Source organism: Pogona vitticeps, chromosome 2 (genome assembly GCF_051106095.1).
Source record: "Pogona vitticeps strain Pit_001003342236 chromosome 2, PviZW2.1, whole genome shotgun sequence".
Classification (NCBI taxonomy): domain Eukaryota; kingdom Metazoa; phylum Chordata; class Lepidosauria; order Squamata; family Agamidae; genus Pogona; species Pogona vitticeps.
The window spans coordinates 34,101,671-34,120,301 of NC_135784.1; the positions used below are offsets into that span (position 1 = coordinate 34,101,671).

General features: G+C 44.3%; 1 protein-coding gene across 1 annotated transcript in view; it reads left to right on the plus strand.

The window, feature by feature from the left end:
- TTLL3 (tubulin tyrosine ligase like 3) overlaps nt 1-18,631 on the plus strand; it is a 52,478-nt gene that overhangs the window by 16,690 nt on the left and 17,157 nt on the right. The window contains exons 6-15 of the mRNA XM_072987052.2: nt 6,238-6,304; nt 7,365-7,460; nt 9,918-10,003; nt 10,122-10,296; nt 10,427-10,482; nt 11,553-11,681; nt 11,874-11,988; nt 13,506-13,634; nt 15,487-15,679; nt 17,386-17,543. Coding sequence (XP_072843153.2) covers nt 6,238-6,304; nt 7,365-7,460; nt 9,918-10,003; nt 10,122-10,296; nt 10,427-10,482; nt 11,553-11,681; nt 11,874-11,988; nt 13,506-13,634; nt 15,487-15,679; nt 17,386-17,543 — 1,204 coding nt within the window. The remainder of the gene's footprint in view (nt 1-6,237; nt 6,305-7,364; nt 7,461-9,917; nt 10,004-10,121; nt 10,297-10,426; nt 10,483-11,552; nt 11,682-11,873; nt 11,989-13,505; nt 13,635-15,486; nt 15,680-17,385; nt 17,544-18,631) is intronic.

Below are 18,631 nucleotides of genomic sequence, written 5' to 3' on the forward strand. Positions count from 1 at the left end.
GCTACTGGCAGAGAGATTACCTGCCCCTCAATCCCTGCCACCTTCATGCTCTCATTTGGGATTATAAACTCCCTAGGGATGATATCTGGATGGCACAGGGTTACCTGGGAACAAGTGTCCCGCAGCCCCCTATACTGACGGTCAAGTATTCCTACGTCCACCCCGGCTGTCTCAAACAACTGAGAATCTGTTTTCACCAGCAAGCAGCGCTTTACCTCTATAAGAGGACCATTTTCCTCAGCCTGATCAGCAGATGTAACTGTCCCAGACTGAGTAGCCATGGCAACAGGCTCCCTCAGTGACACTGAGCCTTGCTCTTTCTGGACACAGAACACAGCTTTTGGCTTGGTCTGACTAGAATCCTGAGGCACCATTCCTTTTAGCTGCTTTAATTTCTCACAATCTGAGATTAGATGACCCTTTCCCTGACAGAAATAGCATTTTCTGGTGTATTTTGATTCTCTCTCATCTTGTTTTGGTTTTCCCTCCAAAATCTGAGGTCTTAGTTTCATGTCTGAGGGCTTCCCTTCACCATGGGCCCCTCCCCCTTGCTGGCTTTTCCCTGGTCCCTGAGAGTACTTGCTGTAGGTTTCTTTGGGTTTCCCTACAGATTTCCCCTCACCCAAGGGCTTTCTTATTTGGGAAATAAAATCTGCGATCTCTGCGGCTGCTGCCACAGACTTCGGTTTCCTTTCCCTCACCTGGAATTTCAATTCCCCCTGCAGGACTGAATAGAACTGTTCCAGTGCTATCAAGTCTTTAAGCTGCTCATAGGTCTCTGTTCCCTCCTGCGATAGCCATTTCTCAAGCAGCCTCACCAATTGGGCCCCCACTTGGGTAAAAGTCTGCTCTGGCTTTTTTGTGAGGGACCTGAATCTTTGTCTCAGCTGTTCTGCATTTATCCCATGTCTGGCAAACACCAGTTTTTTAAACTCTGCAAAATCTTTCATCAGTTCCTCAGGCATCTCGGCATAAACCTCAGCCAGGCTACCACTGATTAAAGATCGCATGATGGTCATCTTCTCAGTTTCCCTCACTGAGAAGTCCACAAACGCTCTTTCCACTAAGGAAAAGAACACCTCGGGACAATCTCCCTTGTGGTACACAGGGAATTTCTTCAGGTCAGCCTTAGACAAATGGCCTCCCTCAGAATCCCTATTGTTATTATTGTTCTGGTTCATCAGTTCCAGTTTTCTTAATTCAAACGCCATTTTCTCTCTCTCCAATGCCAATTCAAATTGTCTCTGTTTCTCCCTTTCCTCCCTTTCAAATTGCCTCATCCTCAGTTCATGCTGTTGGGCTAGGAGCAATTTTCTAAGTTCTGGGTTCTGCTCTCCTGTGCTGTCACCCTGCACTGAGCCAAATTCATCCTCAGAACCTTGGTCAATCTGGGGGTCTTTCACTTCACTCATTTCGGCCATCTGGCTTCGAGTCAAGGGCATAATCCCCCCTCAGAACAGGCTACTTTAAAAAGTCAAGCCTCAGAATAAAACGACCACTTTTTTCCTTTTTGCCTCAGAACCAGCTCTCCCTAGAGATTGCTGCTGTTCTTCAGCACTAACCTTGCAACAGTATCGAGTCAGAGCCTACCCCCCTCTGCTGGGCCTCTCAGCTGGCAAGCTAGCTCACTGTTACTACGCAGTTTTGCCTCAGCTTTTTCCCGCCAAAACTAGGCTGCCTCAGAGCACCTTAATCTAAGTCTCCCCAGTTGGCACGTTCTTCTACTAGCGCACCTCCCCGTGAGGTACACCTAGAAGATTACCTACGCGCCTCAGACTGTCCCTGACTAGACCCCCCTTGCTCTGGGCACACTTGCCAAGGCTTTGCTGGACCACTGGACAACTGGACCAGTCGTATCCCACACGCTGGACACCAATCAATGTGACAAACCCAGACCTACTGGGATATGTCACACAGTTACACTAAGCTGCCACCAACCATTCCCTTTAAGAAGTCACACAGACCAGGGATGGATTTTTAAACAATAAAAAGAATAAGGTTTATTTTAAATACACACAGGGAAAAATAAACAATCAGGTAAATAAGATAAAGTAACGTGGCTTATTCTCACTCATACAAGCATACAGTTTGGTTCACCCAGAACCCTTAAGTTGAAGCGCAGACCCTGAACCTATCAGTTCTGGCTAACCAACAGACACCTGAACCTATCAGGTTGGTACTCTGACACACAGTAGTACCCTGTCTGACACACAGACTCCCACAACAGCTTCTTCTTCCCAGCTGCTGCTTCGTCACAACCCAGTGTCTCTCAGCATCTCCTCTCACCACACAGGTTTCACATTTATATACAGTACAGCCCCTCCTCCTGATGTCCCGCCTTCCACTCCCCATAGGATGGAACTTTCCCTCCAAACCCATGACAGACAGGTAACATCAGTGCTGTATGTAACAGACACATTCCCACATATTTTGGCAATAGGGAAGTTCCTGTCTCATGGAGTGGATTGTCTGGTTATTTATTGAGGCAGAAGCACTGGGAAAATGCAATAGAATTTTGGCCTATGAAGTGGTTCTAATATACTTTGATGTCACAGATTAATGCTGAACATTCTAACAAGTTCCAGGTAAATGACACTGTCATTTACCCTCTCTTTCAAGGTAGGCCTAGGCTCCAGAGGTCTTGTTTTACTTCTGAGCCCTGAGCCACACATCATCCTACTGGTGTCTATAAACGTTTTACAAGAAATTTGGTCCATCAATGCTTACATCGTTAAGGGGCAAATGTCTCCAGACTCCGCTTGCTTGCGCTTGAAGCACAGGGCAGGGGGAGATAATAAATGTAGATGATATATCAGAGGTAATAGGGGACCAGTATGAACCACTTCCAAAGTAAATGAAGTTAGAGTGTCCCTTTTGGCTATTTTCATTTACCATATTATTTAGTTAAAGCATATAAGCTTATTAATAAAAGTTTTCAATATATAACAAAGAGATGGAGTAAGTGTAAAAACATGGGTCATGTACGATAGAATGAAGTGTTGTAAATAAAATGCTGGAACAACGTGCCCTTCAGGAATTGGTGAAAGATAGCAAAGGAGAGGGGCAACCATGCCACAAACGTGGGTAGAGCCACTGACACAGCACTTTCTTTCATGCCACTAAAACAGGCTTCCATTTTATCCTGTCCTATAATAATGATGTGCTGTGCTGTCAAGTCTGTTCTGATTTTATGGCAACCTTTCACAGGGACATCTATAACTAAAATGAGTTGTACTGTCTGTTATTTTTTTAATACCTCCCCTGGCTTTTTCTGCCAATCACAACAACAAATTGCTGGCTGCAAGCCTTCCTTCAAAAATCCTTTGCATCCAATGCCACGTGGCAGGGATCACAAACGAGCGCCTTTTCTCCGTCCTACCAAGAGAAAAGGTGTGTTTGCCCTGGTATCAAAATCCCCTTAAGGGACAGATAAGGAGCCTTCGGCCCTTCAAACGGGACGAGAGATGAACGGGGAAAGCGGCTTTAAAATAAGATCCATTACATACGAGGAAAGACTCCCCACCTCTCTGCTGACTAGGCCTCCATGCTGACGGGCAAAGGGAAGGGGGGAAAAAGTACTATTATTTTTTTCCCTTCCAGGGAGGGGGGATATTTTTGGGAATCTCACACCTAGCCGCCCAAATTGCAACGCCATTGGACCCCCAACTACCACCACCACGCAGTCCTCCGGTCCCTACAGAGCGCCAGACCGCTGAACTCTGTTAGAATAGGAAAGAGTGCTTCCCTTTTCCCAAAGGGGCGGGGCGAGGGGGCGGGGTCAGAGCCAGCCATTCTGGTAGGACACGCCCTCCCCCCGCCCGCCCGCGGTTCCCATGGCGACACCAAACAGTCTGGGGCATGAAAGAGGAAGGCCGGCGGGAACTCGAAGCGCCTTCAGCCGCTCCATTGGCACCCCTTCTTCGGCGCGGCGCGAGTCCCGGGGAGGTGGGCCCGAGGGAAGGGGAGGCTGGGAGAGGATGCTTCAGGGCAGGGGAGGGGGGGATACGGGGCAGGAGTGCTCGCAGGGGATTTTTCGGGAGGAGGAGGAGGAGGGGGAGGACCACAACGTACCATTAAAATAATACAATACATTGAATATTCGGGAGACAGGCAGACGCCCTTCTTGCCCACCCACCCCCACCCCGCTCACCCCGGACATCGCGGACGGTGCTGGTGATGGGAGAAATTTTGCAAGGGTAAAGCCCGATAGAGGGGTGAAATGAGGAGAAAGGTTTACCCACTCAGGCTCGAGTCTGACCGAAGCCTCCCTCGGCTCCTAGTGTCCCAGGATTACTTCTTGTTAAGGCAAATGGCCCTTGCATAGATCATCAGAGGCCTTTCCGTCTTTGTTATGATCCATTAGCTTTCAGGATAGTGTCCTGTCTTTAAAACTGGTGGTGGTGGTTTTTAACTGGGAGGTGGAGCTGTTTTTATGTAAGAACTTTGCACTTGGGGAGTGGTAGAGAAGCAACGTGGAAATTGTTCCTTTAGGTTTTGGAGGGGAGAAAATAATTGCAATCAGAACAATTAGCCTGTGGGAGTGGCTGGACTCCATGTAGACAGGTGGGAAGATATTTCTGCACTTGTATCTGATTCCTGGGGGTGGGCAAGGGATTGCTGCTGGCCCCATGTTTGAATTGATATAGAAACTATTCTCTCTGCTCCTTTTTGTATGGAAATTTCATTTCTGTTCTTGAGAAGAAACCATTCATCATCATCTTAGAACTGCAGAAGGTCCTGGAAGGAACCCTACAGATAGATCATCAATTCCCAGCCCTTGTATAAAGGACGCACAGTGCGGAATCAAACTCTCAATCTCTGGGTCCACAGCCAGAGACATAAACCACCATCCGCAGTTCTAGAGGATACAGAAATGCAGTGTTGTCATTTTAACTTATTACTACTCCCTCATGAGCCCAGCTGGAGAATCTACAGCAGTGGCTCCCAAGCTTGGGTAGCCTAGTTGTTCTTGGACTGCAATTCCCAGAAGCCTTCACCACCAGCTGAGATGGCCAAGGTTTCTGGGAGTTGCAGTCCAAGAACACTTGGGTTGCCCAAGGCTGGGAACCATAGAAACCATCTATTGTGGTTACAAGTTATAATGGTCAAATGACTCTCCTATGTTTGTAGGTATGTGTGATGTGTTGAGTGTATATTTCTCTAGCACTGCGTAAAAACTAAGATTTTTTTCTTTGTGTCATGATGGGTTGCTGTACTATGTTACAGATGTCTGTGTGAATCTGATTTGGCCAGACTTCTTTGGTGGGATATTGGCTTGGGTAGAGGGTGGGATTCAGTTAGTTAGCTTATCCACAACAGTGAACTGTCACCTTGTCTCTGCCAGGTGGCCAGGTGTTGCGCCATGACCGACATACCCATTCACTGTGAGTTGTCGTACAGACAGTGGAGCTGGCACCAAGAATATGCAGGTGAATGGCCCTGGGTAGCTTTTTGGTGATGTTAACAGGGTCTGCCTTTCCTAGCCTGAAGATCCAAGAATCAAGTTTCATGCAAACAGTAATGGTGTTTTGTACGTACTTTGTTGTTGTTTTTTCAACAGAAAAAGGATTTGAAATTTCTGGCAGCAATTTAGAAAATTTAAGGACTCTAGAATCTTTCACTATGTAGATCTCCAATTAAATTTTAAACAGCTAGTTAAAGTAGGGAAACATCATTTCTTTGACCATAAGCAAGCTCTGTTCATCTCTTTATTTCACTGGACACTTCAGAGCAGATGTGCAGTTTTCCTAGAGCAGTAAGGATTGAACAGGATTTTTGCTGCCTAAAATTTTGGGGAGTTGCTTCTATTCTGTAGTGTTATTGAGGAGGCATGCCAGTGATCTGTTCTGGTGGGATGGATGCTCAGATATGGTTTTGCACACAAACAATGGAAATGGTTGCTTGCTCTGAATTCCAGATTTTTGCTAGGAGAAGGTGGAGGAACATGTGGTCTTCCAGGTATTCTTGGCCTGCTCATTTTATAAGCCCTGTCTGATACAGGTGGTTGTGAGGGATGACAGAAATTACAGGTCCACAACATCTGGAGGACCACATATTCCCTATCCCTGAACTATGAGAGATAGATCGTGGGAGTTTTAAAGTCTTTAGTCCTTATCCTTCACTTTATCATTTTGTTGTTGTCTTCATGGTAGGACAATCCTGGGAATTTGTGGGGAGGCAAGTCTTTAGTAACAAAGGAACCTGGATAATCTCAGTATCTCTACTGGTGTTTCACAGGTGGGTTCAAAGAGTAAAGGAGGAGGGAACAGTGATCCTACGAGGAACAGAATACCCGAAAGAGCTGGTAAAGTAGTATCTGCTTCATGACAAGTTTGTTTTCCAGTGCCAAAGACATATCATATTCAATATGTTTAAAAAAACCTTCTGGTTTATGAATGTGGGGTACTTTGCTTCTTTACGCATGATCCAGAATATGAAGAAATAGCCTGATATTATTGCGCAATATCATGTCTGCATTGCTATCAGGATAAAACATACCAGGCTTTACATAGCAAAGAGCAGCATGTATGTTGACAATACCAATGGCAGCAATCAAGATGGTCTGCAGAAGTGCTTCCCAGTCTTGTGTCCCCAGATGTTCTTGGACTACAATTCCCAGAAATCCTGACTAGCACAGCTAATGGAGAAGGCTTCTGGGAATTTTAGTTTAAGCACATCTGGAGACCCAGGGTTGGGAACCACTAGGCTATAGGTTACATTCTTGTGCTCACTACCATCCTCAAAATGACATCAAGAGAGGGAAAACCACAGCTGCTAACTCCTTCTGTCATCAGTTAACCACTTCTCACCCAAACACAAAGCAATTGTCACTGCTGGGTTTTTTTGACAAGTGTGAATGATAGAATCATAGAATAGTGAAGTTGGAAGGGGCATGCAATGCCATCAAGGCCAACCCCCTTCTCAACGCAGAAATACAATCAAACCATATCTGGTCATGCATGAGAACTTTGTACTGATACACAAAACAGCTGACCCATGTGAGAGCTGTGGTGGTATCTGTGTGGGAGCAATGTTACTGCTGGATGGTCCTGTGCCACTTGGTTTTAGAAACACAGGCTGACAGCCCTTCCCTTCAGAAAAGAATCTGCCTTCATTCCATGAATTACATGCCATTTTTATCTGCTTCATCTAATAAACCACTTCTGATTTTAACAAGGCTTCTATTCCCTTGTTCTGCTCTATCTAGGATACCTCTCTATAAGTTGCAGTATGCCTTAAACAATTTTTGGACATGATGTGCCTTGGCAGTCTTCCCTCTTCACATCTGCAAAACTTCATTGATGTGGTTTGTTGCTATTTAAACCCTCACCGTGTTTTTGTTTTAAAATATTTTTTTATCTTAGTTGGAAAACTGAGGCTTGATGGAGAACATAAAAGTCAGCGCGCCACTCGCCGCCAGCCAGCCACTGCTCCCAATACCAGCAGAGGCAGGGCAGAAGGTGAGTGACCAGGAGGCTCCCTGGGTTCCTTGTGCTCTGAGCTGTGGGCAAGCCAGTTGCTACCGCTCACCCCACCACCACCACCCCGGTTCTGACTGTTCATGTTAGGAAAACATCCAGGACATGAGTACTTACTGCCCTTTCCAACTCTTTAGAACGAAGCCATCTCTTCCAGTAGCCACATTTTTTTCCTGGAAATATAAGAGAAACTATGTTGAATCAGACCAAAGGCTTGTCTGGTCTAGCAGCCTTTTTCTTGCAGTGGCCATCCAGATGTCTCTGAGAAGCCAAAACAAGGTTTGATTGAGTGCAATGCTTTTCTCCTGCTCTTTTCCATCAGCTGATATGCAGAGGTGTATTGCCTGTGATCCTGGAGAAGTTAATATATACTGTAGCCATCATAAGGGGTAGCTATTGATAGCCTTGCTCTCAACATACTTGTCTGTCCCTCCCCTTCTTTTCACTCACTCACTCATTCATTCAATTTCTGTAATGCCCATCTGAACAATGGTCACTCTGGGCACTTCAAAGGTTTGGGACCTCGTTATCCGACAGAATGCCTCCTTCCGACTAGATTGGCCCATCCAGTTAAGATCTTCCCAGACTGGGTGGTTGAGGTTTATGACCTCGAGAGAGGCCCAGAAATCAATCACTAGAAACTGGGCTTTCTTGGCAGTAGCCCCACAATTATGGAATGTCCTCCAGCCTGAAATTCACCTGGTGCCCTCACTGGGAACTTTCAATAAACTTAAAAGCATTCCTTTTTATTTTTTTTTTAAATCAACTAAATTTATATAATTTATGAGAAATGCAAATTGGCAGAAAGAAATGTTGCTCACATATTAAAATCAGATACTCCAACAAGAAATTTTCTCTTCAGAAGTAGAATCCCATTACGTAAGGACATGTGATGATTTTTTTTTAAAAATACAGTATATATTGGTTGATAATTCAAAACAGAAACCAATGAAAATTACTTAAGATCTATTTTCTAAAATGCAATACACATGGTGCCATGCAAGTGACTTTGTTCCATTTCCCAATATTGCACAGAACAAAGAAACAACAGCTGTCTAAGGAATTAATCTCAAAAACACTTTTTTTCCATGGAAAGTAGTATTTTTTGAGTCAAGTATCAAGCACAAGCAATGAGAGGGAATGTACTCCTTTTTAGACAGGGCTTCCCGGACTCTATCTTGATTCAACTTATTGTTCAACCATCTTTTTCATTTTCCTTTTTTATATTAATATTTACTGATGTTTTTATTTGTTTAATTTTGTATTGATTAATTTATGCTTTGTCCTGTTATTGTATCGTCTGTTTTATTATGCCATGTAATAAAACTGTCAGATGGGCGATAGATAAATCAAACAAACAAGCAAATAGATAAATCAATACTGTAAATAAATAAATAAATAAAATTAAATAAATTCATAAGAGTGATAACATAAAATAATATAAGCATAATTAAAATGGCATTATACTTAAAAACAGGCAGCAATAAAAAATGATGGGCTGATACTCTCAGTGGCTATTCATATGGAATGTTTTGAAAAGCCTGCCAAAATAAGAAGGTTTTTACACATTTCTTAAAAGTCACCAGGGAGGGGGGCAGGCGAAGTTCCGATGGCAGCTCATTCCAGAGCTGAGAGCAGCTGCCGAGAAGCCCTGCTTCCTTGTTTTCTCCTTCCGGGTCCTCCTCGTTTGTCCAGCCTGGGATGTACAGCTAGGGCAGACAGTCCGTGTTGGAAGTAAGCATCCCGCCATGTACTATTTTAAGCTGTCTGAGTTTATGGGGATTGCTGCATTTTAAGTTGACAAACAGAACTTTGCAATATTTTAAGAATAACTTCCTTGTCTCCCAACATTCAATATCTGTGGAGGACCCGAAGTTCTTTAATTATGACAGACGAAGAAAAAAGTCACGTTCTCACATCTGCTTTCTGTCTACAACATGCTTACTTGTACAACAGTTCATGACGTTCCTTCTTACCTGCTTTTTTCTTAAATAAATGGGAACATTTCAAACATCATAAACGTTCTTCTCAGGGGGTTGTTTTGGCTCTGTTCATTCTGTTCCCACAAGCTTCTCATTGTGCCCTTACTTCCCTAAGATTTATTGTCATTGCTTGCACCGATGGGCTTTTACCTGTGCATCACTTGATCTCCTGGTTGTCAGACAAAGAATGGGAGGGAGCAGATTCCTCAGTGCCTTAGGCCAGTGGTTCTTAACCTTTGTTACTCAGGTGTTTTTGAACTGCAACTCCCAGAAACCCCAGCCAGCAGAGCTGATGGTGAAGGCTTCTGGGAGTTGCAGTCCAAAAACATCTGAGTAACAAAGGTTAAGAACCAGTGCCTTAGGCAGAAGACAGAGGTCATAAAGTGAGGACCGCTAACCCTTCCCTTTCTCCAAGCCTTTCTTTCCCTGTCCTCAGGATATGCTTTTTCTCTCATAGATGGGCAAAGAAGGATCAACTTCAACTTGTCCCTCAATCCTGAGCGCCTCAAACAAGCCCGGCAGTATGTGGAGAGGGCTATCAAGGTGAGGGAGGCCGGCTCAACCTTCCCCTATTTTTTTGGACGTTCTGTGTCTTGACAGTCTTCCCTCTTCACCTCAAAGAGGTTCTCTTTTATAACACCCTTCCTTCTGTTCTCCCCAGCAAAGGAAGATCTTCATGGTGCATGGCCCTTACCCTGTGATCAGGAGGCGACTGCTTGGTCGGGGCTGGGTGGAGAGAAAGTTCCCCACATTGCCAAAAGTCACCACTAAGCGGCAACGTGCCCTTGATGATGAGTGTGACGAAGATGACGACGACAATGATATGCCTGACGATGGTAAGGCCTGCGGGAGCATCACCATCTATTGGGTTTCCAATGACACTCCCTTCCATGCCTGTATATAAGCATTCCGCTGGTCCGGACCCCCCCCTTGCTTGATTTCTTTCTCCGTTTCTTTCTTCTGCAGATGAAGAAGAGGAAGAGGAAGAGGATAATGACACGAATAGTACCTATAGCCTCATGGTTAGTTCAGTCTGCAGGTTGAACACTTGCCCCTTAAATGTTTTGGGTATTTTTAGACTTTTCTTCTGCCTTTTTTTCTAAAGAACTAAGAAGAAAAGCAGAGTGCAGTCGGATGGGCGCTGAGCCAACTGTCTGGAGCGCCGCAGGCACAGGCTGGTGCACTCTTAAAGATGGCGATCAGACGTTGTCTTTGCTAGAACGCACCAGCCTGCCCCCCAGAGCGTTCCTGTCTGCACCATTCTGCTTCTGCTTCCGTCTGCTTTGGTTCTTCTCCAGCACATGTGATCACTGGGAAAAGACCAAAGGACAGCTTCCTCTTTCAATTTAACCAGTATTGTGAAGTGGCTTGATAAAAGAGCAAATATAGGCAAATCAAACACTCCCTGGGCTCCGTAGAAGCAGTGCAAGGAGGCTGCTTTTGGAAGCTGTGTTTGTGCACACATATGCACACCAAGTTTGGCTTGACTTGGCTTCTTTAAAAGCGGCAAGCAGAATGGCGGGGGGGAGGGGCAAGAGGATTTTTGTTTGCTTCCCCCCCGACTTGCTCTTTTTTAAAAAAGCAAACAAGAGTCCCCCTCATTGCTCAAACTGGATTGCTTCAGCTCCACATGCAATTTGAATGGAAAGATCACACCCAATGGCATACTGGGCCTCCTAGGAACCCTATTTAGCCTGTACAAAATGGGTGTGCAGACAAGCTTTAGGAGTAGTTGTACGGTCTTCCCTCCCATTTTACCTTCACAACAACATTGTGACATGCCTCTGTTGCTGTCAGATTTTCTGCTTGATCTTCTTGAATCCTTCCACTTCAACATCATCTGCCCTTGTTTTACCTCCTCCCATCACTTGCACCCAGCATTTTTCCTGTACCTCCTCCATTATTTGCCAGCTTCTGTGCTCTTGCACTAGGTCAACTTCCCTCTTCCTGATGCACTCTAGATTTTTGGACTGGAGGCCTCAGCCAACATGGCCAGTGGGGAGGGATCACGGATTCTCCAAAACACCGGTTTGAAGACGCCTGCACTAGGCGTTCACACTTTTAATGTCTGCTGTGCCTCTTTCATTGGCAGTCAAGGTTGGTTCGCAACCAGACCCCTTACTTCATCTGGACCAATCGGCGCGACGTCATTGACTGCCGCTTCCTACGCAAGGATCAGATGATGAATCACTTTGCCAAGGCAGGCTCCTTTACCACCAAGGTGGGCCAAATCCACTTCCATAAAGGACTGGGCCACCCTATGGTGTTAAGTATGGCATCATGTACTGGGGGAAATTAATCCAAATACAGCAGCCTGCAGGCCCTGGACAAAATGATGGGCTTGTGGGCAAAAGGAAGAGTGTTGCTGGGACGTGGAAATCCAAACGCTGTACAAATTTCCCCTTTTTCTCAGGTAGGGCTGTGTCTGAATCTGCGAAACCTGCCATGGTTTGATGAGGCTGATGCTGATACGTTTTTCCCACGGTGTTACCGTCTTGGAGCTGCGGATGAAAAACATGCCTTTATTGGTGAGGACTGTTGACAATACTCTTCTTGGGAGAAAGACACTCCTGTAAAGAAATCTCGTTTCCTCTATTCCAGTGGTTCCTGTTCTTAGGTCCCCAGATGTTCTTGGACTAAAACTCCCAGAAGCCTTCACCAGCAGCTGTGTTGACCACATTTCCTGGGAGGTGTATGTAGTCCAAGGACCCCCATGGACCCAAGGTTGGGAACCACTGCTCTATACCATCGTGGCTTTCCTTCCCTTCAGGGCAAGAGATGCCTTATACTACAGGATTGTCTTGTAGGAGACACTGGGCATATGTCAGTACAGTAGGGAGTCTTGTGAAGGGGATGTCTACCCAATCAAGGTAGTGGTCAGGGGAAGACTGTCCCCTGGATGATGATTATTCATGGTACTAAAGCTGACAGGCTGTGAAGAGATTTGTTTTCCTAATACGTTTGCCTCTCTGTTGAAAAAAAATGGGGAGGGTGCTCTCACTTCTTTGTGCCAAAGATGTTTGTTGGATCCATCCTCCTCCTTCAGCTACATCTGATCTTTAATTGAGAGTGGTGTTTTCTTCCAAGAGCCAAATTTGACAAGGAAAAAAACGTTCAAACCACATGTCGAGTTCTTCAGGTATTAATCACAAATTCATTTTGTAGTAAGAGAATATCGCTGACTAGCCATTGCTACATTTCTGCAATAGCATCATCTGGAATGCAGCCTCTGAATTACTACATGGCTTCAGTGCCCTGCATTTAAAAAAGCAGAAATATTTTCTCTAGCTGACCCTTAACTGCAATTGACTTTTTGGTTAGGTGGCTGTTATTCATGTGGAAGAGATAACTAGATAGAGGTGTTTGAAATGCAGATGCACATTTTGTCTGATGTACACTTCATATGTCTATTGAAAAGCGAAACAAAAACTGCTTTAAGTCTGCCATATGAAAATGTCTGAGACAAGTCCTCTTGGGCTCCTCTTGTAGTAAAGCAGATGCAAAGAAATGGAATACCTCCTAAAGTATTTTGAAAACTTTCTAAAGAACTATATGGATTATATTTTCTTTCAGGAATAATTGGCTGAAATATGTTTAATACACTTTTCAATACACTCTTATTCAGAGGCACTGAAATATATTTTCAATCTAGAATGATAAGGTTTTCTTCCCATTGCTTACCCATCTACGTACTACACTTATTTCAATCTCTACCCCAGGACCCAAGACAAAATATAAAAGTTTTAAAGTACACATCAGTAAACACTCTGTGAGATTTCCTAATAGAAATGTCATGTTCCAGCTTACTTACATTTTTGCAGTTCTTGTCGTGACTATTATAAAAGATTAACCTATAAACCATACTTTTATACAACATGGTTTTTGTAAAAGCAAACAAACCAAAAACGGTCATATTCTCCATCTTGGTTAATTCCATTTTGAGCCCTGGAGATGGGACAGGATTAAAATTGGAGGCGAGTAGGGGATGGGCACACTTCTAAGGACAGAAGAGGGAATTAAGTGTTCTCCCTCTTGTCCATTGTAGAGGACTTCAAGCTCACTGCGGCCAGGAGTCTTCTCAAAGTGGTGGTGAAACGATACTGGAGTAAACCTGCTTTCATGGCAGCACTGAACAACAGTGAGAATGAGTCCCCAAGTGACCAGGTGTCTTCAGGTATGTGCAGCTGGTGGGAGCTAGGTGTTAAAAAGGAAAGCCCACGAAGTATAAGACTACCACCGGCACCCAGCATGCATAGATGTTGCCTGTAACCTATAAAACCCTAAATGGCTTGGGCCCGAGCTATCTCAAGGACTGGTGCTCCTTTGATAAGGTTGTTCACAAGTGTGTCTGGTGAGTATAAGGAGTTCTATTGTTTTTTTGTCATGGTTGATATCAGTTTAATTCTTGCATCATCTGAATTGTGGGGAGACATTGCTATAATCTGTCTACATAAAGTTCAACAAATGCTCCATCTGTATGAGCCCGAAGTACTAAATTTGGGATACATGGTCCTCAAACTCTGTTTTCTCCTTACCTTTACGAGATTAACATAATGCATCAAATGACCTAGAGTTGACCAGGAGATGCAGTGTCCTTGTTTTCCTTTTGTCATTTGTCTCATGTCTTCCCTCTTTAACCTGTTTCTGTGCCCTGGGTAAAAATCAGACATTTGTTAGAGGTTTCTCAATAGCATCATCTGGAATGCAGCCTCTGAATTATTACATGGCTTCAGTGCCCTGCATTTAAAAAAGCAGAGATATTTTCTCTAGCTGACCCTTAACTGCAATTGACTTTTTGGTTAGGTGGCTGTTATTCATGTGGAAGAGATAACTAGATAGAGGTGTTTGAAATGCAGATGCACATTTTGTCTGATGTACACTTCATATGTCTATTGAACAGCGAAACAAAAACTGCTTTAAGTCTGCCATATGAAAATGTCCGAGACAAGTCCTCTTGGGCTCCTCTTGTAGTAAAGCTCTGGTCCATGAGTGCTTATACGGCAATAAATGTGTTAGGACCCATGACTTTTGAGTTTTGTTACTTCACACTTCGGACAACATGCTGGAATTTTCTTCCTTAAATGTTCTTTCTGATTATTCCATGAGCTGATGCACCCAAACTGTAATTGCACCAGCACCACACAACTTGGACTTTAAGTTGGAAAGCGTTCAATAGAGAGTACAGAAAGGAAATTTACTATTAATTATAACCTTGTGGCCCAGTGGTTAAACTACAGTACAGTGGTGCCTCGCTTGACAACGTTAATTCGTTCCAGAGAAATCGCTGTAGAGCGAAAACGTCATCAAACGAAATTAATAAACCCATTGAAACGCATTGAAAACCATTCAATGCGTTCCAATGGGCTGAATACCTGTTCGTCCAGCAAAGATCCTCCATACAGCAGCCATTTTCAGTGTCTGTATCTGTCCTAGAAAACAGCGAGGGGCCATTTTGAAACCCGACGATCAGCTATTTGTCAATTGACGTAAAGCAAAAAATCGGTTCCCGAAACAGGGAACCGATCAACGCGATCACAAAAACTTCAGCATTAAGCGGATTCATCATTAAACGGGGTAATCATCCAGCGGGGCACGACTGTACTCCAGTCAAGACACTGCTTGTGACTTGAGTTTGATTCCAACAGACTCAGGTAGCCTGTTCTAGGTTGACTCAACCTCCCATCTTTCCAAGGTTGATAAACTGAGTACCCAACTCGCAGGGAGGGGCAATGTGTAGCTTGCATAATTGAATGGTAAGCCACCTAGAGAGTGCTTTAAGCACCATGGGGAGGTATATAAGCAGAACACTTTGCTTTAGTATCAGTCATACAGATGGTACTTTTAGAACAGGGAGGCAAGAAGAATCAATGCAAGCTTTGTTTATGAAAACGGCCCATATCTCTATTTGTGGCGCATGCCAGTTGCCTTGACTCTGCCAGTATAGTGCCTCTTGTCTTTCCCCCTGCCATCAGGCAGTCCTATTATGTGCCCAAGAGAGAAGTGGCTCAACAGCTTTTTGTTTGCAGGGACTAAGCAAGCGATTGGCCATAAGAGAGGAGTACGTCTCTCAGCCCATCTGATTCAGACTGCAATTCGTGCCTGCGAGGAGCACCTGAGCAGCTTGAAGCACCAGGACATTGACAGAGAATCTGGATCATCCTTGCTGTTCGCAAAGGAAAACTGGGAAGAGTTTATGGAAGGTTACTATCAGGTTGTCCAGTAAGTATATATAGAGGGTCAGGAATTCAACCAGTGCCCGTTTCTAAGATTATATGGCTGGATATAACAGGGGACATGAAACAAATCAAAACTGTATTAATGTAAATCTTCATCATGTGTATGTACTTGTTCTGATTTAGGGGCATCCCCTTCCCACACTGTTCCATACTCCCCCCCCCCAAATAATTTGAGATAATGGAATCTGGTTCTCAAAGAAAATCTAAGACTTATGCTTTGGGTTTGCCACTTGATCCTTACAGATGGGATATAGCAGGTAAAACTAAAACACAAATTGTATATATGTACTTAATATGCTGCCTTCCTCCCCGTAGAGTACCCAAAGCAACTCACAGTTAATGGAAATAATGTAATAGGCACAATTAAAATGCACTTGGTGTTGGTGTCCTCTCTACAACCTTGCCTTTCTCCACCTTCTGTCTTTTTCCTTCTTGTCTTTCTGCCCTTCTCTCCAGCATCAGGGGAAGGGTGATCCTGTGATCACATGGCACAAAGCCGCCCTCTTTAAACTCTGAAATAACAGACTTCTAGCACAAATAAAGGAAACAATCAAAGGCGCTGCTCAGCATTGCAATAATTGAGTAGGTAGAGAAAAAGAGGTGGCAATCGGGGAACATCTGGAAAAAGGTCCAGAACCTGCTGTGGGCAGAATTCCTCTTCTTTGACTGTTAGAAATGTCAGTCACATGAGATCTTATTTCTTTTGGGGGCCTAGGATCTAGATGGTGAGCAGAACCCCCTACAAACTTTCAGCAGAGTTTAGAATATCATATTTGATAGGCAACACTCTAGTTTTAAAGACAACCTATTGCACAAATGACTGCAGCGGTGGCCATCTGTTACCAAAGCAACCTATTGTTACTCTTTGTTAAAAGTGACTTGCTGTTCTAGTGGCTGCTAGGAAGTTGCTGCTTAGTATATTTTTAAAAATACACTTGAAAATAAAGTGGTGCCTCACTTAACAAGGATAATCCGTTCCAGCGAAATCCTCATTAAACGAAATAAACAATCCCATTGAAACGCATTGAAAACCCGTTCAATGCGTTCCAATGGGCTGAAAAACTCACCGTCCAGCAAAGATCCTCCATAGGGGCGGCCATTTTTGGTGCCTGCGAAGCGAGGAATTCATCAAAAAACACAGTGGGGAGCCATTTTACACAGCAGGCAGCCATTTTGAAGCCACCGATCAGCTGTTTTAAAAACGTCGTTATGCGAAGAATCTGTTCCCGAAGCAGGGAACCGATTGTCGGGAAGCGAATTTTGCCTATTAAAATATTGTTTTGCGATTGCAAAAGCGATCGCAAAACAGTCATCGTATAGCTGTTTCATCATTTAACGAGGCAATCGTTAAGCGAGGCACCACTGTATTGAAATGGATATCCCCAAATGACCGGTTAAAAAAAATCAGCCACACTGATTATGTAAAGTAATAAGGTTGTAGTAACATTGTTATCTGAAAAAATTATCTGGTACCAGTAATATTGTTCCTTTAAATATGTTACTTCCAAGCTCTGGCTTTCAAGGTTTCTTTTATTCTCTAAGCTTTGTGCTGACCTAAGAACATAGGCTGAAGTCTATGATGGGAAATGTAGGTTCAGTCACGATTGAGGTAGATGTATAGCATGTAGGTACTTGTTTGAATTGACTGAGGCACAATAGCAGAATGACGGTTGAGGCCTTTGTTCTAAGTGGTTACAGTGATGGGGCAGAGACAGCGGAGACCGGGGCTCATGTTGAGCGATGTGAAGATGTCTTGTACCGACTGGCAAAAGTCGTTCCACAACTGGGCATGGAAGGCGACAGGAACATCTGGATTGTTAAGCCAGGAGCCAAATCCCGTGGCAGAGGTAAGAGAAGGGAAGCTGCACGTTGAGAAAAGGGCTAATTGTCCAAATTGCATCAAGAAGAATGCTGCAGTGGATTGCATCTTGATTAAAGATCTCCGTTAACTTTGTTGCCCTCAAAAGTGGAACCTCTCTTCTGTAAGGTTGTTTGGGTTACGAGAGGATGTCTATTCTGTTGACCTCTGCAGAAAGAGGCTTCTACTCTGTTTGAGGAAAGAACTGTAGCTCTGTGGCAGAGCATGTGCTTTGCAGGTTGAATGTCCCAAGTTCCATCCCAGGTAATGCTTCCAGGAAACCCTAGAAATCTGCTGCCAGTCAGAGAAGGCAATTACCGTATTTTTCTGTATATAAGACACCCCCATGTATAAGACCCCCCCCTTTCTAATCCAAAATTAAGAAATCTAAGTGGGCCTTAGCAAGCGTAGGGGGAAAGGAATCAAAGCGCTTCAGGATCGCTTTGATCCCTGCTTTCCCCTCCATTTGTTTTTGTTCTCTCCTCAGCTTACTTCCATGTATAAGACGATCCTTATTTTTTAGTCTAAAGATTTTAGACAAAAGTATAGTCTTATACATGGAAAATATGGTACTGAGCTACACTGGCTAATGAGCTAACTCAGTATAAGGCTCACTCTGTGTTCTTATGGCTTGGTAAGAGCGATATAGGAGTGCATCTGATCTGCGTCTTCTGGCCAAACCAACACTTGCCAGTGAGCATAAAGGTAAAGGTTCCCCTTGACAATTTTTGTCCAGTCGTGTTCGACTGTAGGGGGCGGTGCTCATCCCCATTGCCAAGCCATAGAGCCAGCGTTTTGTCCGAAGACAATCTTCCATGGTCACATGGCCAGTGCGACTTAGACACGGAACGCTGTTTACCTTCCCACCGAGTTGGTACCTATTTATCTACTCGCATTTGCATGCTTTCGAACCACTAGGTTGGCGGGAGCTGGGACGAGCGACGGGCACTCACTCCATCGCGTGGATTCGATCTTACGACTGCTTTGTCTTCTGACCCTGCAGCACAGGCTTCTGCGGTTTAGCCCGCAGCGCCACCACGTCCCTGCCAGTGAGCATAGGATTTAATAAAATGAAGT